Raw genomic sequence first — 27,794 nt, 5'->3', positions numbered from 1 at the left:
CACAACTTTGACAGTTATACACCACGTGATTTTAAATGTAGTGTCTCACAGCAAAAACAAACAGACGCACACATTTGCACATGCATAAAGGCAAAATGCAAACCCTCCCACTAGCATGCACACACATATGTAAAGTCCGACCTGGGCGTGGGCCTCTTGTTTCCTCTGCAAAATCATTTGCAGCGACGTCTGTCTTTTCTCAGAAACCCGTGAATCAGGAAATGAGTCGGCCTGTTGTTTAGACATTTCACATTTGGTACAGAGATCTAGTGAAATGTGGTCAATAAACTCTTTTAGGTCTACTGCCTGTCCCTCGTTGGGTGTAGTGGGGGGGTGCTGTGAGTCATTTTTACTCATGCACGTCTGCTCTCATGTTTCCTCCCCATTACGCCTGCATTGCTCTCCTCTGTGTTGTGATAGAAGCTAATGACTCACTGGAGATCTGCCTGGTGTTTATCAACTGTCTCGGCGCAGAGCTGGTGGTCCAGATTCAATTTGCCCTTTTCACGTTGTTACGAAAGTCTAAGATTAACGGCCGAAAAACCAGGTGATGAGACCATTGTATGTGTAAAGAAACGAAAATAAGGAGAGGTGCACTGCAACGATATCTCGTCTGTATCGCTCTGCTCTTTGCACTGTGTAAAATTATACTCTCAGAGGGGGAAAGTGTTGAATTACCTCAGGCTGTCATCCGTTAGTGCGCTGATAAGAATGTATTAGGAAACTGTGTGTCAGAGATGTGCTGAGCTCACACACATAATGTGAAGATGGATCCTCGCAGTGTTTAGAAACTGGGGGAGGTGGGTGGAGTTTTTTTGTGCATTGTGTGTCGCTCAGTGTGGTCAGCGTCTCCGGTTACAGCGTTTTAGGGAGAAGGCTTGAATGGAAGCCAGTTACATTACTGGGCAATTTGGCCCAGCTTCACAATTTACAAACACAATAATATATCTTTACTTAAAGCGCATGTGACTGATTGGAGACTGCATAATCGTTTAAGTTCAAGACTGTTTTTTTTTTAGCACGTGCAATTTGTCATTCTGACTATACAGAGTTCAACGGTGATTTAGCTGCTGCATTGATTTCCGTCTTTGTTAAAGACATAATCACATTAGTTATTACAGTATATGGGATTGGACTTGGAAAAGAAAAGAGTATGAAGACGCATTCTCCACTTTTTCTCTCTGTTGTATGGAAAACTGTTTACAACGTTTTTAAGTTCCTAATCACAATGCTCATAAAATGTGGTTACGTTTTCTAAGATTTTTGTTAGTTTGTTAATTGTCCCATTAGAGGATATTTGTGATTACCCTGAAGAACAAATCACAAACGACAACAACAAATTAGAAAACACAACAACAACTAAAAATGAGAACAACGCCTAGTAAAAAAACAAAAAGGCAGATTAAAAAAACGCAACAGCCAATAAGAGAACACAACAGCAATTAATAAAAGCCAACAACAAATCACAAAACACATGGACAGTGCCTCCATCCACTCAGCCTTTTCTGCTAGAAGGTAATTTTGTGTTTTATAATTTAATTGTGTTGCCATTTTCTTTTCAGGGCCACCGTAGATTTTCAGATTCACAACCCTGCAGGTTCACACTCACCCCTACGAAAAAGGTCCCATGACACTAACAACAGAGCAAGACCTGGCAAACACTACAGATCATTAGACTGTAACAATACCAAACAAGGTCGTCCCATAAATGTCTAACACTTAAAGGACAGTAAAGAGCTGGGTTAGCCTTGTGTTATTTAGTGCCGCTACGGCTGCAAGTCTTTTTCTGAACCTGTTGCACCTCATCCACTTGTGCCTGTGTCCCCACGGCATAATGGAAATGTGGCAGTTGCCCGGGAAGATGTGTTATTTTTGCAGGAGAGAATGTTGAAACTCAGATGATCTTGAGCTACTTGCTGTAATAATACAAACACAAAGATGTTTGATCGATAGTTGTGTCTGTGTTGCAACAGCATACGCGTCTCTATCACGTCATAGTTGGACCGGTGAGACGATTCATCTTTCTCTTCATCATGAAAACAAAGCCCCAGGGAGGCCGGTCAGTAGGTCAAGGGTCACCACTGCCTCTGCATTACTCTTGTCAGACGACCCTCTGGATCTCTTGGTCAGAACCAAAAGCAAAAGTATTTTTCCAGGAATCCACCAGGCCCTGCTGCTCCCTAACTCCACTTCCCTCCTTCCCTTCCCTTCCTTCCTTCATTCGTCCAGCCCTCCGCTGGCGCTGCGCCAGACTTCCCTCGAATTCCAAGCATCTGGTCATTTCTGGGAAACACCCGGAACAGGACAGCAGACCACAGAAAACAAAGCCTCTTGGTTTCTGGAGCCACTGGTAGAGTTGCACTTGCCCTCAGGAGGAGTCGGCCAGTGGGGCGACATGGTTGTACACTTTCTAGGAATTCTGTTTTGGATGGAATACTTGATTTTGTGTTTACAAGAACTTGGAGTTCTCTTTCTAAGCTTGTTGTGTTTTTGTGCAGTAATATTTCTGTCCTCTCTAATTAATTCACCCATTTAAATAGAGATTTAGGACATTAACAGAGTAACTGCTGTTGTCAGAGCAGTCAATGAATAAAAGGGCAGCTGTTGCGGATCCCTGTTATCTCCATGGACGTTGAGAACTGAAATACCTAAAAAGGTTTTACTACTATTCTAAATTTCCAGTTAGAAATCAGCTAAAGGCAATTTTCTAAATAAAAAGCCTAAACACTGTAATCATGCTGAAGTTTTCTATTGGTAGAGTTGCTTGCAGTCTTTAGAGGAATAACTACTTTACACCTTCAGGCGCATGATACACTCTCAGCTGTCTTCATAGTACTCGTTTTTTAAAGTCCTGTCAATGACTCACTCGTGCTCTCAATTTAGAACGTGAACGAACGGTGGCGTCAGAGGGAGACGTGAGAACACAGGAGCAGCAGATGGCTCTAGCTTTGCTTTTTGAAAATATTTGACGGGCCCGGCTACAGATGGTGCATGTGAGCCGTTCTCAGTGCAGGTCTTTGAATTTCTAAAACAGCAAAGAGACTCCGTTTTTTAGCTTTAGGGTGATGAACCGACTGGAAAGAAAGATCAGGCTTCACTCAGGATTTGGTGTAACAACATTTCTAGCCAATCTGCAAACTGTTTCTGGAGGTAACACATCCAATCTATACGAATACCTTCAAGTTAAAGGTCAAAGTAATATACAAATATTGAGCCCTTGATGTTTTCTTGTTCTTGAGCTGCTGTTTTGAAGCATTTGGTCTGGAGCCATCTTGGTTTTTTAAACAAGAAGTGACTGTATTTGGTCCTTCACCCATTGGACGGTGCTACAATGCTTTCATCAGTCTATTTGACTTTATTGGCTTTATTGAAGAATCTAGTGATTGAGACCATAAAGAACTACTGGAGTCTCCCTCTGCTAGTCATTTGACACTTCCACATTGGCTTCACTTTCCAGACTTGGAATCTACATCCATTTTTATATACAGTTTGTGGGTGTAATTAGTATCGTAGGTGTTTGGTAATGAATATATTACCCCACAGGTTTACAGTGGTTCTCTACCACTGAGAAAAATGTATACAGATGTAGTCCTAAAATCAAAAGCCTTGTAAAAGAAGTAATGGAAGAAAAGTGGGTAAAACTCACTGACTCTTTCTCTCTTTTCGTTATATAACTGGCTGCAGTTCACTTCTCTCTGTGACACTCTGACTAATTCAGACCAGAGCGTCACCAGCACCAAAACCCACACGTCCACCGTCTTCAAGGTCTGTGTATACAATATGCTTTACTGCTCTCCAGCTACTTTTGTGAAATTGCCTTTCTAAAGTAACCTGGCAGGTGAGAACTCAAAGCTCCCGTCCTCCAGGTAGTTTCTGGTGTCGCCCGAGGAGCCACAGGTCAAGTTCTTCAGTTTCCCCGAGTCAAGTCTCAATTCCCGACTTTTAATTCTTAATGGTCGGATCTATGAATATTAATGGCTCAGTTGACCAGTGTCTGTAACGGTACTCTCCTGTGTTTCCATCCTGTGTCGACTCATTTGAATAAACATGAGAAGTAATGCATAGTAGAAAATATTCCATAATCAGGGAAGAAACTTTTGGTTTTATTTTAACTATTAAAGATTGGTTTGGACTTTGACTGATGATTATTTAACAGACAATTGACTATGGAGATTATTTAATTAATCAATAGGTCTAAGATTGTCCAATATATTTTCCTACCACCACAGATAATATGAATTCAATTTTTCGTATTCACCAGCCGTCGTAAATCAAAACACATTTGACAAGGAACAACTTACCACAAATTTTTGCTTGAATAATTACTTAGATGTTTATCAAAATAGTTTTCTGTCCACTGACTAATACATGAACTAGTGCAGCTCCATTTGGATATTATCAGACGTTTTAAATCAGTAGATACAATCTGATTAATACAGCACTTTGCAAACACACTGTTTAAAGACGTTTTTTTTGTTGTTGTAATTATTCTTGTTAGTGGCTCATTTCCCCTATTCTTGTATTTGTCGTCCTTTTATATATATATTTGTTGCAATAAACTTTGCAGGTAGACACAATTTGGGTGAAACCAAGCAGATCTATATAATATAACCTTATACATATAATAAAGACATATGGATCTTTCCTGCTTCTCTGTCTCCTTGTGTCTTTCTTACATTTTCTTTCTGTATCTCTTCTTCTGTTTCTTCGACCTTTGTCCCTTTGACTTTTTTCTCACTTCCTGCTTTTGCCCACACACTGAGGTTTTGTGTGTGTAGTGGATCCTGAGGTTGTTAATCTGGTAAATCCACCACAGATATCAGCCGGATTTCTTCTCTACTGATAACTAACTTGTTTGATAATTATATTTTCCTCTTCGAAAGCTGTCGGCTGCCCTTTTCCTTCGTGCTGTATATTTTTAGTCCCTTGGATTCTTCTGCTGGTATTGATTATGCACTGGGCCTTTTAGACCCATAATTCTCATAAAAAGCATATGACATTTATACTGAGTCGTGAGTCTGGATTGGATTTTCAGTTTGAAAGTAATGTGTCCTGCGATATTTAAAAAAATGTTATTCATTAGTTTCCTTGTGATTGATTAACGGAGCCCGTACAGCCCTTCCTATAATTCACAGAATTATCAACATAGTTTGAGGTAAAGAAAGTGTATTTTTCTACAGCTGAACTCACTTAAATTGAGAATTGCACTGGAGATGTGTAATTAGGTTGTTATTGTTCCAGAAGGAGACGTCAGCCTCCTCGGCGGGTTTTTTGTGAAACGCTGTCAAGTGTAACAGATGAAATACGAAACCTAAACTCGTCAAAGTCACGGCTCTATTTTCAGACGTGGAAATTGCCAAAATATAATCGTGTTCAGTCCAGTAATTTCATTGTGTAGGTACTTTTTTTCTTCCCGCTGCAGCTTCCTGCGGGACTCACGGCGGATCGTTTAAATGAAAACCAAGCTGAAATGCTAATTGAGTGAAAAATGAGGCTCCTGAACTTGTGGCCTCAGCATCACTGAGTCAACCGTGAGGACTTTAGGTCAGTTCCTTTACGTGCGTGGGTGTGTGTTTGTTTGTGTGAGAGTGTGAGACAAAAAAAGGGATCATGCGTTTCTGAGCATTATGTTTTTACATCCTTGTGTTTGCAGAAACGTGAGTAAAGTCACTTGAGATCAAGCAAACACACATTTCTGTTTTGTTTTCGGTCACAGTTGTGGTCTTTCAGAAGAGGTTTGTGTGTCTCCAGTGTTTGGTGTTGCACAGGAAGTGGTTTTCTCATCACTGGAGACTTCAGCTCATCCCCTTCTCATATTATTACAGTGTTACTATTGCTCTTTACAAGTGAGCAGTGAAAGACGAGATCCACATCAAATCCTAAAGACTCTTTTATGCTTTAATTTTCTCTTTTACGATAAGCTCCTCATAAAAATATAAAAATAGCTTTAAATAACCAATAAATTGCCTTTTTTTTTTAAGTAACACAAACTCATGGGTTGTGAAAAGTTGCTCCTTGAAACTTAACTGGTTTTAAGGTCGATTCAGGTTATATTTTGTTAGGTTTTTATTTTAGGACAGTCTTTTCCAAGTGGTAGCTCCATGTGCAGCCAGTAGGGGGAATCGATTCCTCGCGCTGCCGCCATCCTTTCCTCCTCGCCTCCTCTTCCCTACGTTCTCCCTGGTTGTGGAAACACTGCAGCCCGCTGGTCTGTGTCTGGATCTCTCTCTCTCTCTCTCTCTCTCTCTCTCTCTCTCGGAGCTGCCTGAGAGGACCCTCCTACCGGCTGGGGCTAGAAGGAAGGAGGAGGCGGCTGCTCTGCTCGCCGCCTCGGACGAGCCCCCTCTACCACCCTGTCAGTATTGGAGGAGGAGAGAGAGAGAAAGAGAGAGCGAAAGAGAGAGAGAGAAAGAGAGGGAGGGAGGCTGAGAGTGATAGAGAAAGCACACGCACAAGAGCGAGCAAGCGAGAGAGAGAGAGAGAGAGAGAGAGAGAGAGAGAGAGAGAGAGAGAGAGAGAGAGAGAGAGAGAGAGAGAGAGAGCAACTGTGTGACAGAGGGAAAGAGAATGAGGCAAGCTGCTTAGAGGAGTGAGAGAGCCAAGGAAGAAATAAGGAACACATTTTACAAGAGCAGGAAGAGGGAGGATCGCAGACGAGGGACTCCTTCTCCACTGGACACCTGGGACTCTGTCACTGTGGCTTTTTTTTCCCCACTCGTCCTCTAACTGGAACCCAGTGGATTGACTAACCGACCGGTGGATTTCTTTTTGAATACACGCGTCTGCCACATCCTTTCAGGAACCAGGATCATTCCTCTGTGTTCGCTCTGTGCTCTCGCTCTAGCTCGACCGACCACATCTCTCCCACAGACTGAGATTTGCTTCTCCCCGTGGCCCGGCTCCTATTCTCTCTCGTGCATCTGTCGGCAACCGGTGCTGAGGATATCTGCCCTCTCTGTCAAACAGGACAGCACGCAGCCACTGCCGGATCAGACTACAGAGGAGAGAGAGAGAGAGCAGAGAGAGAGAGAGAGAGAGAGAGGGAGAGTGTGTGTATGCAAGAGAGGGAAACAGAGAGAGAGAGGGGCAGTGAGAGCGAGTCAGATTCACAGTGTGGTTCAGAGAGAGGCAGATTAAAGCCCAGGCAACAACACACAAAAAAGACTGGAGTGAAGCAGCTTAAATAGAGAAGTGAACCTATTCGTCCTCTTCCCGTTTTTCCTTGCCATCCCTCTCCTCCTCCTTCTCTCCTCCTCCTCCTCTTCCTCCTCTCCCATTCTCCAACATTTTACAGGACTGCCAGAGCCACTGCCACCTGCACCGCTTCTCTTTCCTTCCTCTTCCTCCACCTCACCCATCGCCTACCCGGTCACACTCCGACACCGGCCGCTCACAGAGCACTTGTGGAAATATTGCAATTGATCCAGCAGTGAGAGAGTGACAGAGTGAGCCCAGGCTTTCCCCGGACCCGATCCCCAGGACCCTCCGATCCCCCGGACCCTCCGCCACGCTGCTGTCCCCGGCTGCCCACGCAGACCCTGCCTTCTCCCTGGAGGACCACCGGCTCGCGGCTCAGTGGTACGGACAGCGCAGACAGGAACCGCTCGCCCTCCTCCGCTGCCTCCATCCCGTTTGCTCGCAGTTTGGCAGCCCCCCCCAACCCGGTGTCACCATTCCCTGCCTCTGTGCTAAGGATTCCAGCTACATGGGCAAGCGCTTGGAGCAGCAGCCAATGTACCCTCAGTACACCTACTACTACCCCCACTATCTCCAGACCAAGGTACGCTGCTCCTCTGCTCTCTCTCTCTCTCTCTCTTCACCCACTCATCTACTCCCACACTACTTTACCACCTGCCTCCCACCCTTCCCTCCCTCCCTCACCCTAACCCTCGACCTCACCCTCACCACCGCTCCCTCCCCCACCTCTCTCCCCTTCCACTGCACTCCATTCATCCTCCTCTCATCCCTGAGTGGAGATGGGAATTGATGGATAGCCGGCCTTGGCTGTGATGGTTTCAGATGGCAGGTGCCTTGTTGCAGTTTAGATGTCTCTGTCAGTGTGTGTGTGCGTGTGTGTGTGTGTGGTTGTGCATGTGTGTGTGTGTGTGTGTGTCCCTGAAGTGAGGGATCAGGGATCAAGGCCGGAGGTATTGGACCACTGTTGGTCCAGCCCACTGGACCGTTACTGGGAGCTGTCCAGTCACGTCCAATCCATCCTTCACCTGTAAACTCCTGAGCTCCTGATGTTACACACTGCGGATGCCGTGTTGTCTCACATGTCAATAAACATGTTTTTGCGGATGTTGGAGGCTTTTGTAAAAAATAACTGACAGGCAGCTCTGTGTGCGGCAGTCACACAATAAAACAAATGATTAGGAGCGAGATTTAATTTACTGGTGAAGCGTTTGCAGGCTGAATGTAGGCCAGTGTTTCAACGCTCGAGTGGCACTTCTCTGAGAAGGCAAATAAAACATTCATCTATGAAGTTGATGATTCACTAAAAGGCACATATTGTTATGTTTTACAAAGAGGAGAAGTCTTCCTTCTCTGTTGCGATGTCCGTGGGTGTGTGATGCAGAGCAGGCAGGAGGAACGCTGCCTGTGTTTGCTGGAGCTCTACCATGCATCAGTGCCTGTGGGAGGGAGGCTCAGGCCTGGACCCGGGCGGCTGCCAGGACACTGGCTGGGCACTTTACCCAGACATCATCAAGGGATTAACAGGGAAGCCTTTTGGTGGATTACTCCGTTTTTTTCTACCACATGTGAATCACTCATTTCTGCCCATCATTGTGATGGGGTGATGCACGGCAAAGGCTGAACAAGCCTATATATATGTATGTGTATTTCAGTATATAATAGTCAGGTCTCAACCAGCCACTTAAGTGCCTCTCAGTATAATATTAGTACTTATAGTAGTCAAACCCTAACCACACATATATTGCAAATCATCTTCATTTGCACTTTTCTTTAATCAAAATTTTCTATTTCTGTCCTTTTGTTCAATGCAACATTTTAGCTTTTTTAATTAGGGCCCGAGCACTGATCAAAGGTCAGGTGAGGCCCTATTGAAATTGTAAGGATTATTATTATTATTATTATTATTCAGGCAAATTAATTGGCTTTTTGAGGGCTTTACCATGCTCAAATTCTTACCAAAATTTGCAGAAAGTTAGAAAGTGGTGCCCCCCGAGACCCCCGGAACGTGTTCACACTGACCGATCTTCACAAAAATCAATACACAGTTGTATCATGACCAGACAAACAAAAAAGTCTTCAGTTGCAATTGGAAAACCACCACAGGAAGCCTGCTATTTTGCATTTAGTGGCCATTTTGGCCGTATTCCACATTTTTATTTATTTCTGTAACCCCTGATCACGATTAGGAAACATTTCAAACTCTACTTCATATTTAATCAGGAAAAGTCTTGTTTAACTCAGAATCATGGAGGAAAACACAAACCTATCTTCCCATACGAAAGGTATCGGGGGAAAAAAAGCATTGGTTTACAAACTCAGCTTGTTTGTATCGGCAGCTTAACAAACAGAACTCGATAGCAAGTTAGAAAAGCTCAAACATGGAATGAGGAATTTACGAGAAGGGGAAAAGTTCAATAAATAATCTATGAATAGAAGCATCGATGTATCGATAGCTGTGTGTTGAGCCTCTGTGACTCCAGCAGGGAAACCTTCCTGCAGGCCACAAGCTCCGCCTGATTTATAGTTTAATACATTTGTGCTGCTGCCATATGGCTTCCCTCTCCCCCCCACCTCCACCTCACCCCCTTCCTCCACTCCTTCCATCATCCCTCCCCCTTCTCATATCGCAGAGTTACTCATCTTGGGGCCCTCTCAATCAGGGTATGCCCCTCCGTTCCCCTTCCTCCCTCCCTCCTCTTCTCCACCCTCCCTCCTGCTCTCGGCCTCCCTGCTCTGTAGCAACAGGGGCCCCGGCCTCCTCCTCCTCCTCCTCCTCCGCCGATGCTGCAGTTCACTCCCAAGGTCAGCGCAGATCCCATCTCGCCACCGTCAGCGATTGATGCATCCTCGAGCGAGCGGGTCGGGTCCGGTGTCATGCAAACGAGAGCGGCGGGGGGGCGAGAGCGGCGAGCATTTCCGTTTATAAATCAGCAGCCAGCGTTCATATTCATTTTCATGGTTAGTTAGCATCGCCTGTGGCCTCGCCGGGTTGGTATGATGGAGCCGGAGCCGGGGTCAGTGGGAGAGAGGGAAGAGGAGAGAGAGGGAGGCGTGGAGAGAGAGAGAGAGGCCAGAGTGTCGGGCGATGAGGCCGAGAGGCTGAGGAGATCTCACACTCTCATTAATGATCATTGATGGCTCGATTACAGCGAGAGGAGAAGGGCCTTGGCCGGCAGGTTCACTTCACAGTCGACCAAATCACATGGCAGTCACTTTGATTCTATGTGTACAGCCACACACACACACACACACACACTCACACAGCCCGCCCGCCCCCCCTTTTTGCACACATTCCCCAGCTCGGATTTAGCCATCAGTCTCAAATCACAGGTATTTTTGTTCATCTTCACCGCTGCATTCTCAAGGTATCGCCTCATTCTCCCCAGAGATGTGGGCGGATGGTGGTGGTGGTGGTGGTGGTGGTTGGGGGGTGAGGGGCGTAAATATCTTGTAGGGATAGGGAGGGGGAGTCGGGGGGGGGTGGGGGTGGCGTAACTCATACCAAAGTATTGCCATTCTCCTTCTCTCGCCTCCATTTTATGACACATATTCGAGATTCTATGCATAGGAAATTTATAGAGCATCTGTGCCTGGTTATAACGGAGGACTTTATGGTAAAGAAATGGGGCTAAACATTTTCACAATGGCCCCGGCAGAATAATTGGAGGCGCCTTCTGACTTTAGGGGTCCCTCTCACCCCCTCCTGCACGAGGAAATGTGTGTGTGTGTGTGTTATATTCCAAATGAATGCAGTTCCCTGATGCTGTCCGGTTTGTGCTCGTCAGCCCAGATTAGAATGTGAAAGTCAGAGAATGAGATAAAACAATAACATTTGGCTTCCTATTGATTAATGCAGTGGGGCGTAGCATGTGCTTCTCCTTAGCTGAATTATTGATTGCTGAAAGAGGATTTGTGTGCGTGTGTGTGTGTGTGTGTGTTTTATTTGAGCTTATGGCTGGGGGTGGTTGGAGGGGGGGGCTGGCAGGCAGGAGTCTGCTTTGATGAGAGGATCCTTTAAAGACCCTATTTCTGTCCAGGCCCCAGCTGATCAGTCCACAGACTCTATCGCTCTTTGCTCTGTATGGTTTGATGTGCACAGCTTGCCGTGCATTCATTTTTAACGGCAGGTAATAGATGTGCATCATAAATGGGAAAATTACAGTAAAACGCCCGACTCCGGCCCCAGCCCGGCCCCTCCCTCCCCCCATGAGGACGATTACAGCGCACGGATCAATTATTGTTATTTTACGATAGTGTTTGGAAGGGAATATGAATTCCAACTAAATGTGCGTACTAAGTGCCTGTTAGTGAGTGCGTTGTATCTAATTTTCTCCCGATGACAGGCATTTGCACTTCTCCGTTTCATTATTGCATACACAACTCTCTAAAGGAAGTCTCAAATTACTGATGTGATGGTGGATTTTTAGCGTTGCTGGACTCGAAGGTAGCGGACGCCGCTTTTATCCTTGTGCTGCTGCACCGTCGATAGGCCGGGTCATTACAAGCCTAATGTCAGCAATCTCACACACACACACACAAGCATACACACACACAAGAAGGATGCACTAAAGTAAATGGAGAAGCACTTGCGTTGTCATCTGGGTACGGACTGTCGCCAGAGTGGAATTCCGGCTCGAACCTACAGAACCCAAGAAGCTGCAGAGGAGCAGACTGAAGTAGATTTAGCAGCGGCTAATGTCCCCGGCCTTAAATAAACACCAGTCAATAGAGCCCTTTGAGAGGATCTGTGCCTGTATCTGCCCCGGCCATTTATACCCTGTCTAATTCTTAATAAATGGAGGGAAGGATGGAGGGAACGGGGCGTATCTCTGCGTGTGAGAGAGCGGAGGAAAGGTCGGAGAGCAGAGGGATGGATGTTGCAGGCAGGGAGGGGCCAGTTAAAAGCAAGGAAAAGGGTTTGGTTACATTACGCCGGGCCGGTCCCATTGTGTTCCAGAAATAACAACAGAGCCGTCTAAACCCTCCTTTAATGCTTGGATAGAGGAGAAAGAGAAATGGAGACAACAAGGGGGAGACAGATATTCATAGACACGGAGGGCAGGCGAAATCAAAGGCAGAGCAAAAGGAGCCGTTTGCAAAGTCTTTCATTATATCAGTTATCAGTTTTAACTCCGCTCGCAGCTTAGTGCCTCTCTGTCTCCGCCGATGTGGAACTGCTTTGAAGAGTTTATCAAGGGCTTTTAGGTCTGGAAAAAAAAAAAAATACACGTCTCCCCCATTACATTTAGCAAAAGCCCGGTCCCCCGGTCTGAGCCTGGGACGACATGCTCTCATTAGCACTAAGACAGGGGCAGCATAACTCATTTCCTCTCTTGTAATTCTTGATACGTGCTTCACGACTGACTGGCCACAACAAAATACTGTCCCCGCTCTGCTGTAAATCTTAACCCATCACCCCCCCACCCCACCCCCTCTCTCTCTCTGTCTTCAGCAGATCAAATTGACAGACTTGTTAGCGAGAGCTCCATCTTGCTGTTTGGCTCTTTCTTCATGTTTTGCCGATTCCTCGTGTGGCCGGGCGGCTTTTTTCATCGTTAATCAACTAATAGGTCTTGTTGTTTGTTTTTTCTTTACCTGCCTTCGCCCATGGCTTCATGCAGCCGTACAATCCATTAATGTGGAGCTGTCAGTCAGGGGGGTGTGCGTGCGTGCACAAACACACAAAGACACACACTGCAGAAGGGGGGGAACTCTTAACACTTCTCATCTATCAGCCGGCAGCCCACCCCTATCCGTGCACCAGGCTTTAAGGTTGCATGTGCATTACTGTTTACCGCAGCCTCTCCTCCACCACCAGAGCAGAGTGCTCCGACGTGGCCCTCCGCATGCGGCCGCCGTCCACATCTCATTACGGCTGCTGCTCGCTCGACTTCCATTTTGATAGAAGACCAGAGTAGATATGTGACAAGGGGATTGGTGAACAGAAACAAGCAAAGACTGTTTCTTTTTATATTTGCAAAGATGGGAGGAGAAACCGAGTCTTTATCCATGACCAGGGTTGCAAAATTCCGGGAATATTCAAAGTTGGAAACTTTCAATGGGAATTAACGGGAATTAACGGGAATATACGGGAATTAACGGGAATAAACTGGAAATGTTGTGGGTAATTTATACTAACTGTATTTCCCTTGTTATATACAGACCCCTATTGAGCCCTGAGGAAACTTTGGGCACTTGACTATATGCTTCTGCATCGTTGTGTCATTCTTAACATAGGTCTTTGCACAGTATTTGCAAATGTACACAGCCTTTCCTTCTACATTGGATGGGGTGAAATGCCTCCACACATGAGATAGTGCACGTGGCATTGTTCTGTAGAATAAGATGAGAAAAAAGTTTGTAAAAAGCCACTAATGCAATGCCAGAGATATAAATAGTTAGCCAAACAATTGGAATAGTCTGTTAAAATATTTAACAATTGATGGATACATGAATGGAAATAGGCTAGATGAACAGATGAACAATCCTTAGAGTGAAGGATGCTGGGAATTATCTGTGCATGTGATTGAAGAATGCACAGTGGAAGGTTGAAATGCAACGTGCAGCGTGTGCTGCATCCCATACATCTTTAAAATAGAGTTTTGAATGATGTTTTTATTGCTCAGCGTTTAATTTGCGTATTTTTTTTTTTTTTTTCAAAATTCCCGAGCTAAACTTCCCATGGAAAGTTTCCGGAAATTTACCAGAAACTTTCCGCCCCTTTGCAACCCTATCCATGACAATGCATTTGTTGTTATATTACACAAAATCTTTTACGACCAAGATAAGTCTATCAATGCATTTGCACATTGTGAAATTAGGAATATTTATACAGCTCTTCTATAGTCTGCTTTCTATGACACCATTCATATTCATTGCCAGCAAAGCCATCAGCAGCAATTTGGGGTTCAGCATCTTGCCCAAGGACACTCCAGAATGAAAGCTGGAGGAGCTTGGGATCGAACCACCGACCTTCCATTTAGTGCATGACCCGCTCCACCTCCTGGGCTGCAGCCGCTTAAATATTACGATATATGTGCGAGACATTTTTCTTGGTAATTGGTCAAGTGCTTAAAGTGAAGGTCTGAAAACCAGGTCACTGGCAGCTTCTCCACTACAGGCTGGTGTCATAGTGTCTAAGTGTCCTTGAGCGAGACACTGAACAAAGTACCTGCTCACTCACTGGAGGTCGCTGTTAAAAGCAGCCTGTGAGATAAATGCCCAAAAAATATAGAATGATGTGCTCGGCGGTGGAGTCGTTGCCCCAGGGACCCTCGTCTCCCAACTCCCCCCCCCCCCCGACCATCTGGAGATAACAGGCGACACCAGGCCGGTGCTGCGGGAGCCAGGAGCTTCTACCTGTGCTGGGAAATGGGGCATATGGGGAGGTGGGTGGTGGAGGGAGCCGGGCGAGTTTCCTTCCACTGGAGAAAGATGAATCCCCAGCAGCTTCCTCAACGTACCGCTGTGAAGAGAGACACACCTGAAAACCCTTCCTGTGATCCTGCATGTCTCAAATAAATCCTGGATGTTAACTCCAAACCCCGGGAGGTGGGTTACTTTCTCTCTTTTTGGTGAAGTGTCTATTAGAATTATTTGTCCCAGGGTTTAGCGCTTTTTCCTTTTGAGGAACTGGAATGGAACCCATTTTTTGAAGTGAGAGAAATAGAAATGTGCAGACAACATAAAGCGAGGCGGATGAAAAGAGACGCGTGATGTGCTCTTCAAAAATCCACCAACTCGGCAGGACTCTACAAATACACCTGCTTCTCTCCCTCTTTCTTGTTTTTACTTGCGTTTCTCTCTCTGTAACATCAGTCCCTACCCGGAGCTGTCGGCTCTCACCCGCTGTTTCACTCTCGGGTCTCTTGTGTCGTGGCATTTTCAATCTCTTATTTTCCTCTGAGGATGTTACAGTCTCGGAAATTTGGCCCCTTTTCATCTTCCACTGTTTATGTCACTATTTCTGAGATCAAATCTCGACCCGTTTGAAATCCTCTTTCATGTTATCCCTCTTTTGTTATTCCTCGTTCCCTTCCTCCATTGCTCATGCGCTCTTCCTTCTCAATTTCCGGGAGACCCTGCTGGCTGCCGGCCGTGGTTTCCCGCCATCTGTGCTGGACGCCACTTTTCCGAATCACCTTTTCCGTCGGTTCTGTGAGCATGGAGACTATTAGAAAAACACCTCATTGTTAAGTCCATATGTAAACTTCACCGAACATCTATCTGGCAACACTATAGGTAGTGTTTTCCAGCTGTGAGGGATACGTGTGAGTGAATATGTTCAGTCGGGGATTATCAGCTTTGGTGAAAAAGAGATAAACGGATTACAAACTTTGTTGAAACTTCTGCTGCTGCCGAACAGATACTGAATAATGCGTCTGAATGAGGCTGATTCCTCGGTTCAATATTCTATGCCTGGGAATCAAACTGCTCGGCACAGGGCAAACATTGCCTGACTTATGCAAACAATTGATATAGCTTTGAAGGTTAAATAGGCCAAGACAGAAGGATGTTAGGCCGCAGGTCACGTGGTGGAGAGGTGAGGTGTGGAGGGAGAGGGAGGGGGGGGGGGAGTAACTGCATCTTGTGGGAGACAGACAGCCGGGCAGGCAGGCAGGCGCGGCAGAGAAGAGCTTTTGTTTTTTTCCCGTGTAACCGAAGCTGCCGGTGTCTGCTGCCCTACCTCTGGCATGCCAGTCCATGTGAGGAATGCTCAGGTTGCTGGTGGAGCAGCAGCAGCAGTGGAGGCAGGAGGAAGGGGGTGGGGGGGAGATGGCAGCTTGACTCGCGTTCACTGACTCAGGCTCAGCCAAGGTAATTGCTCCTGCATTTTTAACGAGTGGCTGCTGCGTGCACTTTGAGGAGCAGCACACCAGAGGATCTCCTGCACGGCTCCTGCTGCAGCAGAATCGCCTCTTCACCTTCCCCGGCTGAGGGCAACCGAGGGAAGAGCAAAGCCGGCTTCATATATCCCTGCCTAATCAGACCCTAAATGTCTCTTTATCATCAGTTATGGTGTTGCTATTTGAATATGTTAACCGAGTGAAGCCCTTTGCACGTGTGAGGTGCAGTAAAAGACAATTTTCCCATGAGGGCCCTTCGAAAAGGGAGGCTGCACAGACAGGATTGTCTTTCTCATCTGGTTTCAGCTTATTATTGGTGCAGAGTCCAAGTCTGTGCTCTGCCCCATAACCAGATACGTCTGGCAAACTGACAAGTCATAATCAACTGTGTAGGCGATACTATGTTTTCCATGAAGCTGGTCTTGTAACTGCGAGTAGAACTGGATCATACAGTTAAAACGTCAGACCAAGGAATCGAGTTCGGAATAAGAAACTTGGAAAATCACCTGCGATACTATGTTTTCCATGAAGCTGTTTTCTCATAGTCCTGTAAATAGAGTATTACTGGATCATACAGTTAGTCTGTCCAAGGATACCGGTTCAGAATAAGAAACTTGGAAAATCACCTGCATAGAGAAAAAGAGAAGAGATAGAAATATCCTTTTTTCACAATGGCTGTTAATTTAACTAAGTAGGCTGACATAGACAATCCTTTGATGTGTACATCTCATCTTCAGGAATTTGCATTTCATTTCCATCGTGGCTGCACAAACCAATGACCTAGTGTCTTCACCTAGATACTCAGACGTGGAAACCGGAGGAGACAGCGGCCACAGACATGCAAATGGCAGTGTAACCTTACCACTGTGATTACTGTGGGAGGCCCCAGTCGCCCCTCTTCTAAAAACATATACCGCTGCCTGCAACATTGAGTCTGCACAGTTGCATTAGTAGTGGCAGGCTCAATGAAAATAGTGTGTCACGCATAGCCTGACAAATGGCTCAGTAAAAAAGCCAATTCTGCCATGAATGAGGATAAGCAAATAGGCATGAGCGCTTGAATAGCTGCCAGTCCTGTCAGATTCCCCCTCTTACCCACAGCCACAATGAGCTCCTATACAAATAAGGATACGTGCACCAATTCAGCACAGCAGATGAACCTTGTGAAGCCTTGTCGAGCAAGTGGGGGATTACCAAGAGCAAACAGGCCTTTCTCCCAGCTTTATTTGAGTTAAATGACTCAAGCCACCCTCTTAGATTTTGCCTGAATGGTTTCTTTGGCAGTGCCTTCCACCGCTCCGGCCGCTGATGAGGCACCGACTTGTGGGCATTAGTCAGTGTGTGGAAAAACACTGAGCGGGACAGGTAGGCGGCATCAATTAGACGGCAAGGACACTGACGCAGAGAGGGAGCCAAGCCCGTGGACTCACAAAACCAGGATGAATGGAAAAGAGAGGAGTGCAGAAAAAGCCCTCGGCGTGATGGAGTCCAATTGGAGGAGAGATTATTATTCTTCACCAGTAATTAGTAGCACATAAACAGCCGTTGGCAACAGAATTAAAAAGTGTCATTATGATATGTGGTCTCCGCACAAGATGCCGGTTCTTTCCCTTTTCAATAGTTAATCATGTTGCCTCACAGTCGTCCCCAGTGCGCTCACGGAGAGGCGGAGGACTCAGCTGGTGCAGATGAGTGCCTGGAAATGACAAACCTATTGGAGGGTTTGATGCAGAACAAGAGTTTCTACCTGTTCAGTCCACGGTGAGGCTCTCTCCCCTTTTCCACCCTGAATTATTAAGGTCACCCACATTCCAGCCAGAAGCAGTGGAACAGGAAGTGTGTGTGTGTGTGTGTGTGTGTCTGTGTCTGTGGGAGAGGAAACTCATTCAAGTACGACAAATCTTACTTTGTGTCTTTATGCAAAACATCACAGGTACACGTTTTGAATAAATGCAAATGTTAGCGTTTGAGCGCTTTTATACTTGATGAATACTGATGTTTTCATCTTCCGGTATTTCTTTGTCCTTGGGCTCCTAATGAAAATGTTGGTGAAAAAAAAAAAAAAAAGACGGCTTTGAAAAACAGTTAGTTACTAATTCCCTGTCTGCTCTCTCTCTCTCTCTCTCTCTCATTAGCTGTCTTGAGTACCCTGTGGAAGACTTGTATCCATTATTTATTTCTAGCCCCCAAAAACAACAGCTGCACGCTTGTGTAACCGACATATGTTCGGCTTCATCCGACATATTGCTGGGAATCATGCTGTATAGGGAACTTTACGCCAACCCGTAGAGATCTGTCTCCAGCCCCGTGAAGACATGCTGAGCTTGAATCGTTTCCACAATCCTAATGTTGTCCGTGTATCGATGGGATGTGCTGTAAAAAACGTACCTCGAAAGTGAAAACTTAAACTGTGTCGTACAATTAACCGCAGCACCGCGTGGCCGAGTGTTTTCGGATTCTCCGGCACCAGTGGAACCATCCGAGTGAGCGGAGAAAGGGTCACATTAGGATTCAGCCGATAAAGCAATAAACCCTTGTAGGAGCTGCAGTCGGCGCCATTCAGAGCAGATTCTGTGTCCTCAGCACTTTGGGCCTGCAATTAATCATTAAGCCGACGTTACCCTGCCTGCGAACGTTGGATAAACACTCTGGGAATAGCGAGACAACGTTCCCGGCCACAGACCCCGATGTAATCGTTCAGACAACTGTTGACACTCGCGCGCTCTCCCAAATGTTTAGGAATTCTCTGCCCCAGTTATGTGGACGTCCCGTAGAGCCCCGGGATGCTCTGCTGGTGGTTTCTGGTTGTGGATATCGGTCGAACAGCCAAGCGGAGATCCATCGTTCCCCACTCGATGGTTTGAGAGGACGCTCGGCTCCTCACCGGTGATGTGTGGCAGCCTTAACTAGCACCACGCATCTGTTTAACCCCTGTGTGTGCTTGTGTGTGCTTGTGTGTGCTTGTGTGTGCTTGTGTGCGTCTGGCGTAGTGCGGCTCTCCGCTGATGGGACTGCACGGCAGTTGCCACAGTGATTTGCGAAATGGGAAGCCTCTGAGCCTGTTGAGGCTTTATTAAGAGGATTGCTGGCAGCGTGTGCTGTATTGTTACCATAGCGATAGTTGCCAATAGCGTGCTCACGCAGCCCCTTGTTTCACAGCGGGTCACACTTGGTTACAATAGGGTAACCATCAAAACTCTTGTGTGAGGTGGGCTTCCAATAGGCTGCTGCTGTGGATTCAATACCATGATTAATTTAGTTTGCTCATCCCTTATGAAATTATCTATCTCTTCTCTGTTTGCATTTCTAATAGAAACGAGGGCGTATTATGACTTTGTGTTTTTGGATCCAGTGCAGCTCTTCTTCCTGGGGTCCATGTTATACAGTGTTTTGGATTTTAGCCTTAAAATATTTAGTTTGACAAAGTGATCCAATCTCAAAGTTAATTTACTCTCTTTTACCAGAACTGTCATGTTTATCACATGCTCTTATTTAGCAGACAGTGTTTTCTCTGTGGTGTTGACATGCAAGCTAAGTAGCTGTTATTAAATCATAATATCCAAAGCAATTTGAAGACATTTCCATATCTTTTAACTCGAATAAATAATTGTACAAACTACTAATATGGATGTCAATAATGGACTTTAATTATAATCTGTTAACCTAATCTTTTAACTTTTTGTGTTGCAAAGGATGTTTTATCATTTTATTATCTTTGCATTTTTTGCTACTAGATATCATCAACACTTAGTGAGTAAGTGTTTGTGTTTCCTTCCATATTCAGCATGTGAGAGAAAGTTCACACACATTTTGAACCTCAAACTCACTGACCCACATTATCATGAGCATGCATGAGCCTGAGAGGAAGGAGAGCAGGACGTTTATCGTTGAGGAAGGAGGCCGGGTAGTGGCGGCGGAGGCGGGCGGGGGGGTTGTATGTGAGGAAGGGTGGGAGCCCTTTGGAGTTCACTGAGTTCACTGGAGGGGAATGACACACAGCTTCCCCTCCTGCAGCCTCTCAATCTCCCTCCCTCTCAACCAGAGCTGATCTGAATAATTTATCTCTTATAATTTATCTCTACCTCTCTATCACATTCACACAAACACACACACACACACACGCACACACACAGACAGAGACATGCAATTATCTACTTCAGCACTCCAACACACACACATACACACATGCCTCAGGGGGCTGGGTCCTGGGGCTGGTGTGGAGTGAGCGAGCTGGAATCTGCACAGAGGGAAACCTGATCGGCTTCCCCTGTGCCAAACGCATGAGGTCACCCTGACTGCCTGGCCCGGCCTGCCAGCCTCCATCGCTCCACTCTGCAGCTCAGATTAAAACCTCGTATCACTGAGCAAGCAAACCGCGGGACTCGTGCATCCCAGGAACGGCAGGATGCCTCTTTATGAGCCCTTTACGATAATAAAGCTCTTCTAAATGACCGTGCAGACACTGAAAGAACAACCTGCTTTATTACAACTCATGGCGTAATGCCACAGCTCAGTTCCGGCATCATTCTCCTCAGTAGCTGCACTCAGTCTATGATGTTGAGATCATAGACAGTTTATAAAGATGGACAATGTGTCTCCACTTCCTCCGACAATCGTGAAATGAAGCAAAAATATCTCTGATACAAACGCTTTCTGCGATTATGTCATTTAGACCCAGAGTCAGAAGAAGTATTTTATTCTTTTTTATTCTATTTTATACTATTTCTATTTTTATTTTATTTTTTTGGGTTGAAATGACTGAGCATTGCTTAAAGAGAGTGTGTGACCCAAGCATTTCATTGACAGTGACTACTTCATGTTATCTCTGTTCATTTGACAATAAAAAATCTTGAATCTTGAAGTAATCAAAGTGCTCAGCTGTCAATCGAAGATTTCTCCCTATTTTTATAGCATCAAACAATTAATGATAAAATAAAAGACCAATTATCAATGTGAGAAGAATAACTGAAAATGACAGAAACCTTCTTTTGATGTGTACTTTGACTTTTTTGTTTGGTCCGTGTCCCATCCGCTAACATAGAGGAGGCATGCCGTCATGTCGTCCATCTTCGTGGTCGAGATGTGGGATCATGGAAACATCCAAACAAATTTCAAACAAACCTTGAGATCAGCCAAACTTATTACAGTCAATATTTTTACATTATCTTCAGAATCAGAATCAGAATCCTTTAATAGTCCCACAGTGGGGAAATTTGAGGGTTTTACAGCAGCAGCACAGGCACAGGAGCAAAAGAAAGAGCAAAACAACATAGTAAGAAACAAAAACAACAATGAGCAAAAAAAAAGAAAAGTAAACAGTAAATAAGCAAATAAATAGTAAGTAGTAGAACAACTAAACAATACAATTAAATAATTAAATTAAATAATAAAATAAATTAAATTGCACAAATTGCACGAATTTTGTTCACCTTTTTAATAAGGTTTTTGATATACACTTAATCTCATCATCTGGCAGCTTGTGTTTCTTGCCACGTCCGACTTCCACGTAGCAATTTTTCCAATCTCGTCAGATCTCAGCACCGGTTCCTCTGGTAAATAAAACTTTTGGGTGGTTTTTATTCTACAGCAGCACTTTGTCTCGATAAAGAAACATATTCCAAAAGGTTTTATTTCAATCTTATTTTAAAAAAGAAAGTTGAACAAGTCCAAAGCAGATCGAGAAATAACCTAAAAAACTTATTTTGAACTTCGCCGCAGCGTTGTGATTTACTGGCGAGTCTGGAAATGGTGCAAATTGTTTGTGGTGCCGTTCGCCCGTTGTCTGGTGTGAGAAACAATCCATTCTGCAATCCCTCAAACTTGATGGCTATGAGCGATTGTAATCTGAAAATGGAAAAATGTGTTGCAACTGTAAACCCCAGAGACTTGTGTTTTATCCCCGAGCAGCTCTTTGAAATACCCCCCCCCCCCCCAAACCCAAACAATGCTGTCAAGTCAGAGCGCCGGTCCCGAAACGACCCGAAACATGTGTTCTTTAGATCCCGGCTCCTGTTCTGTTGTCACACAACGAGCAACATGGACACCTGCATTCAATCAGTCCAATCCACACACGCATTCCACACACACACACAAACACACACCAGCCTCCCACCCCCACACGACACAACAGTCAACCCCGGCTCTCACGCATCTCATGTTCTCCCCATATTATGTTCAAATGGACACGCATAATTGCCCTGGCGTGGTTTGTTGTTTTTGCTGGCGCTCGTCGACGGCCCCCATGATGCCTCCGACAGACGGGATCATTGTTGCCGCCGCCGCAAATCTACATCGCAGCGCTCGCAAAATATGTTGTTTCTGTGCGGTCCCATCGTGGAGATGGAGTGTTTGGGTTTTTAGAGAGGAATAAAATGTAATTTGAGTAATTGTATAATAAGTGCAGGTCGTATGGTTTTGCGATAAACTGCAAAATGAGTAGCTCCGAGGCATAAGGTAAATGTGTTTTGCAGTTATTTGCACAATATTACTTTTTATTGTGCTTATTGTAGTTTTTATAGTGTGACCGTTCCTCCTGTCACTTCTGGTGGTGAAATGAATCACAGACAGACGGCTTCACCCGTACTGACGTGAGAATTCACCCGTCTTTCTAACACCTAAACACCTCTAATGACATTTCAACTCTGTAGTGGAATGTTAACACAGCCACCAGTATTTAACATTCACTATTTTTTTCTGTTTCCCACAAGTCACAAAGCAGAACAAGTCAATACCCGACCTGCTTGCTCGTGTCTGCCTTTATTTTCCTGCTTGTAAGCATGAAACTTCTCTGGGGGCCGTAACGTTTCCAGCGTCTCAACTACCTCGAGTAACCTTCCTCCAGGAACTCACTTCCACAAGTCATTTGAGGTGGGGTGAAGTTTTATAAATAAAGCTGTGGCTTGTGGTGGCTAGCGGCCTCTATATGCTCTGTGTGTGTACGTTAGCCGGGGCGCAGCGTGTGGCTAACAAGCTCCTCTGCGATCGTGTTTCCAAACAGAAACGCTGGAGGCTTTCACCATCGGATCCGGTGCCTACATATAGATGTTTAAAGCAGGCTAAAAATGAAGGTCAACCACAGAATGTGAGGGAAAACAGCAGATGTTAGCTCGCGTCGCATGTACATGTGCGTACGGTACATTCACTTTCAGTAAGAGCCTCTTTAAGCAGTGCAGATGATTCTAACATGAAGTATGTTGGGCTTATTATGTTAAATTCAGTCCAACAGCTTTGGTTTCATTGTTGAAAGTCATTCAATCGCACTGTGTTCAGGACGTTAATTTTTGTTTTAGAAAACGTATTCTGAAGATTTTGGTGCAACCCCATATAGTCAGGGGCAAATCCAGGGGTGGCCCAGGGGGGGCACTAGTCCCAACTAGAATCTGATTGGCCCTAGATGTACCCTTGTCCTGTCAGTTCTCTTTAAAAAAAAAAAAAAAGGCACTTCCAAACTATACTAGGAATAATACCAATAAATATGACATTTTGTTAAGAATTTAAATTTTCTAAGCTTTTTTGAACACAAGGAACAATTTTATAAATTATACTTAATGATTTCTGGATTTGCTCAAAGCTACAGAGCCAATTGAAAGAAGGAATGACTTAAATGAGCATCTTATTCAATCAGTAATTGTAAATTGATGTAAATGGCTCCTCTGCCTCTGTGTAAATTGTGGCCCCTTAATGGCCCCTGATCTAGAAAAATCCTAGATCCGCCCCTGTGTTTATTCTAATGTTTTATTTCTCTCCTCTCACCATTTATCAAACAAGATTTTCTGTGTGACTGTTTGTGTGCGTTTCCCCTTTATTTTCTCGTTTGTGTCTTATCCCCCTCGTTGTGTTTAGCGGCTCAGGTTTGTGTTGCGGCTCAGAGCAGCTGAGTTAATGGAGAACGTCAAACCAGCTTGTAGCGCTGCCTCGGCTCTGACCCGGGCAGATTGTGGAGTGACCTCGGTGGCGCTGCCCTGAACCTGCAGTTGGAATCCAATCTCCTGGCTGGGATACGATGCATGTTTTAGCGGTCCGGTTTGATAACTTTGCCCCCCCCCCCCACCCCACCCCTCAGCTGCCTCCTCCAGAGTGTCCATCATTCCTCTAATAAAGCCTGGTCTGTTTCCACCCGTGATGACCCGGCTTAGGAGGTTTCTTTTCGGCTCACGAGCAGCAGAGGCTCATTTGTTTAGTCACAACATAAAGTCTGTCGTTAATCAATAGGAAAATGTGCTACTCTGAATCCCTGAATTACAATTAAATCAATAACACCTCATTATATTTAAATTACCATTTTAGATTTAGCACCTTTTGAAGAGGGTTGATTTTATCATCTTTATATTTCCCACCCTCATCTTGCGGTTTAGGATCACGATTATTCTTCTTCCAAGTACAAGCCGGGGGGGGGGAAGCAATCGATGGCTACAGACAAGTGACATTGTTAAAGCGTTAAAGCTGAAATCACACAGGACACGATAGCCCAGTTGTTTAATGAGTCATCCAAAGAAGCGCTTCTCCACACCTGTTTGTTTCCTCTCCGTTTGAGGCTTTTTTTCCCGCCACGTCCCCTCCGGTGGTAATTGTCTGGAACGCACCGGCCCCCCCGCCTCACGCTGAGATGCCCGAGTGCCGCTTCAGAGCCGGCCCAGGGTGAGACTGTGCCGCTGTAATTCGATAAAAGCCAAAGCCAAGGAGGGACGGAGGGCAGCAGACTCTCCCGAAACCGCTGGAGAGTGGATCGTCAGCAGACTCTCAAGGTGGAAAGCATCAGTGGAAGGTCTCTCTCTTCTACTCTCCTCCTTCCTTCTGTCTTTCTCACCGTCACTTCTACTTCCTGTCTCCCACTTTTCAGCTGTTTCCCGTGAATACCTCTTTACTCGAGCCTCAGTGGAGAGGAAACTGTGTGAAATGTTGTATTAGAGCTATAGTGACCAACATAATCATGGCTCTCAGTATCAGTACACACATTCATAAATAATAATGATCATTACTACACTCTTGCTTACACACACGTTCCCACAGAGTCTCTCTGATTTGGGTATAAGCTGCGTTCGCTGGCTCAACTTACATAAATACAAATAAGTGACACTAATTGCAATCGGCCCAACAATTCACATAAATACAGGGGAGCGCAATAAAAGACTCTCTAGTGTTTCTCCTGCTGGAATAATTTTACAACCAATTAGGCGACTGTCAGATTTTAACTAAACAAAACATGTTGTTTGGGTGATTAAACTCTGTAATGTTTTATCGTGTGGGAAAGGCTAATAGAGTGAGTAGACACACGAGTAGTTTTTATGAGAGTAGGTAACACCCAATGCTTCAGTTGAGATAATTGACAAGAAGGTTAAACAAACAAATCTCAATATGCATTATTGAGCTAAAAGCTAACTTGCCCTCATTTGAAGGGTCCACAGTGTTTTCCTGTGAGTATTCTCTGCAGAAAAGCACCAAATTACAGACACGTTTCTTGGAAGGCGGAAAAAATCTGCAGCACGTGGTCACATGCTGTCTTCATAGATGAGAAACAAACCCGTGTTGCATGCTGCTCCAGCACTGGGAGACCACAGCTTGCTCTGCCTGATGCTGGACATTTATCTATCGTGAGGTTTTTAAAGCAAATTCAACCTGAAGCTCTTCAGAGAAACTCTGGAGAATTGTTAGGATGAATAAAAAGTCATCAGAAAGAACAGAGGGGCTCGTTATGAGATGTTTTGTTCATGAGAAAAATTGAAAGGCGTAATCAGAGATGAATAGAACAGATTTAACTTGTTGAATGATTGGCAGTGGGATATGTTTGACTGATACGTTAAAAATCAGATGCATTCAGGATATTTTAGCACGAGCACAATGAAATTCAGTGTGGAAATCTAGTTTGGATCTCGGGGCAAAGAGCGTTGGAGATTACAATCAGACATCAGCGACCTGCTGAGCGTCTTCAGTATATTTCCACTGAGAGTAGAAGCTTGTTCTGCGAGGGCTTGAGGATTCAAAATAAATGGTGGAGAGAAACGAATGGAAATGAGGGTGGTTAAGGGGTAATTGCTTTAATTAGCAAAAAACAAGGAGGTGTAGAGAGCAGACAGAAGTGACATAAAAGTTTCAGATGTGTGTGTGTCTGTTAGTGTGTGATTTTATTCTGAGCCCTTAAGTCGGGTGGTTGGTTGAATATAATAGATTTAATTCCATCAAATTAAATGTCCGAAACATTACAACTCTTCATCACATTGATTCATAAGTGTTTTAAACTCAAAATAATCATCAACCAAAACTCCCAGTGCAAGCAAATAGTTTTGAAAGAATAATTTCCTCGGTGCAGGAACTGGTCAAGGACGAGGACACCTGTTACTCAGTTTCTCTTTTATGAAGCATCTGATGCAAACTCCATGTTGCACCGGTGAATATATGTATAACACATTTGCATAATACATACAGTGCAAAACGTATTCTCTAAAGCCCACGGGCAGTGATTTCTGACTGCCGAACAGACGTCATTGCATTATGCAGTGGCGGCATCATCATCGACGCACGCACACACACACAAACACACACACACACACACACTCGAGGTGTCCCTTCTTACCTCGGGGCCCAGTGACTCTCCTGCTCTGGTAAGGAGCAGGAAAAGGAGCCGGCGGTGGGATTGAAGGGTGAATATATGCGGCCGCAGTCTCGTAGCATGTAGAAAGGCAGCCGGGCTCCAGCGCCTCACACTGTTTGCTCTCGCACGCTTAGACTCTGTGCTTCAAGGTGCTTCTTGGATTTCAGGAGGGGCCTTTTAACCTGAAACCAAAGAGAGGCAAGTCAATTCTTACTCAGTGAGAGAGAGAGAGAGAGAGAAATACGATGCTGAGAGTATTACGCCTGCCCGTATTTTGAAGGTGATTTTAATTATTTGCAATCTACAAATTGGATAAATTGCAGACAGTGATTTTCTTTCCTAAACATGCATTTGTGAGGGAGAAAAAAAAAGGTGTAAGACAGACACACAGGATTAAAGCACGCTGTTAGATTACAACGTGTAACACTGGCTCCCCTCAAGGTCAACCAATTCATTCCTGCTGTAGAATTTATTGCCTGGTAGTAGCTAAGGCAATGAGGTGCTATGAACCTTGAGCTCATGTCTATATAGTAGGTCCTCGCCTTAAACGATATACACGTGTGTGTGTGTGTGTGTGTGTGTGTGTGTGTGTGTGTGTGTGTGTGTGTGTGCGTGTGTGTGTGGTGTTGGGGCCACGAGTTAATGTCCCCAGGACCATCAACTCGTCATAAATACTGTAAGACTTTGAGATGCTGCCAATGGGCCATAACTCGTGAGGAGTGACAGCAGTGCTGCGAAATTAGGTGCCCATCAAATGTGACTCCTGGCGATTGTCAGTACTCAAGATGTATTAGCCAGCGCCGGGGATCTGCTTTGTGCGGCAGCCGCTGCCTCACCGGATAACACAGCCATCATTGTGCGTGAATAATTGGATGCATCCTTTTGTTATTATTTTGTTCTTCCTTCTCCGCGCTCTCTCTTTTCACCAGTGGGCTGTTTAATGTCGCCGGATTGTCACATAAGTCTGTTGCAGAGAAAAAGCAGCGAGACCAAGACTGATTGTTTTATGTGAATGATTTTTTTATTTCTCTCTCTCTCTCTCTCTCGCAGAATTGAAATAATTTAGAGCAGTTAGGAGAGGAGTGGGACTGTGGAGAGAAGGATATATGTGGATATTGTGGCACAACGGGGCTTTTAAGTGTGTTGTGATTTAGTTATTTATT

At 45.0% G+C, this 27,794-nt stretch overlaps 1 protein-coding gene across 3 annotated transcripts in view; it reads left to right on the top strand.

The window, feature by feature from the left end:
* Positions 1–27,794, top strand: part of rbms3 (RNA binding motif, single stranded interacting protein) — a 267,760-nt gene that overhangs the window by 66,582 nt on the left and 173,384 nt on the right. The window contains exon 1 of one of the 3 annotated variants that reach the window (XM_061092597.1): positions 6,640–7,780. The exons of the other annotated variants lie outside the window; for them this stretch is intronic. Within the exon in view, the coding sequence (XP_060948580.1) occupies positions 7,706–7,780 (75 nt within the window). The 5' untranslated portion in view covers positions 6,640–7,705. Of the gene's footprint in view, positions 1–6,639; positions 7,781–27,794 lie in introns of those variants that run through there. 3 annotated transcript variants of the gene reach the window in all.

This window comes from Limanda limanda, chromosome 19 (genome assembly GCF_963576545.1).
Source record: "Limanda limanda chromosome 19, fLimLim1.1, whole genome shotgun sequence".
Taxonomy (NCBI): Eukaryota; Metazoa; Chordata; class Actinopteri; order Pleuronectiformes; family Pleuronectidae; genus Limanda; species Limanda limanda.
Note: the sequence above shows the minus strand (reverse complement) of the source record. Positions and strands in the feature narration are given on the sequence as shown.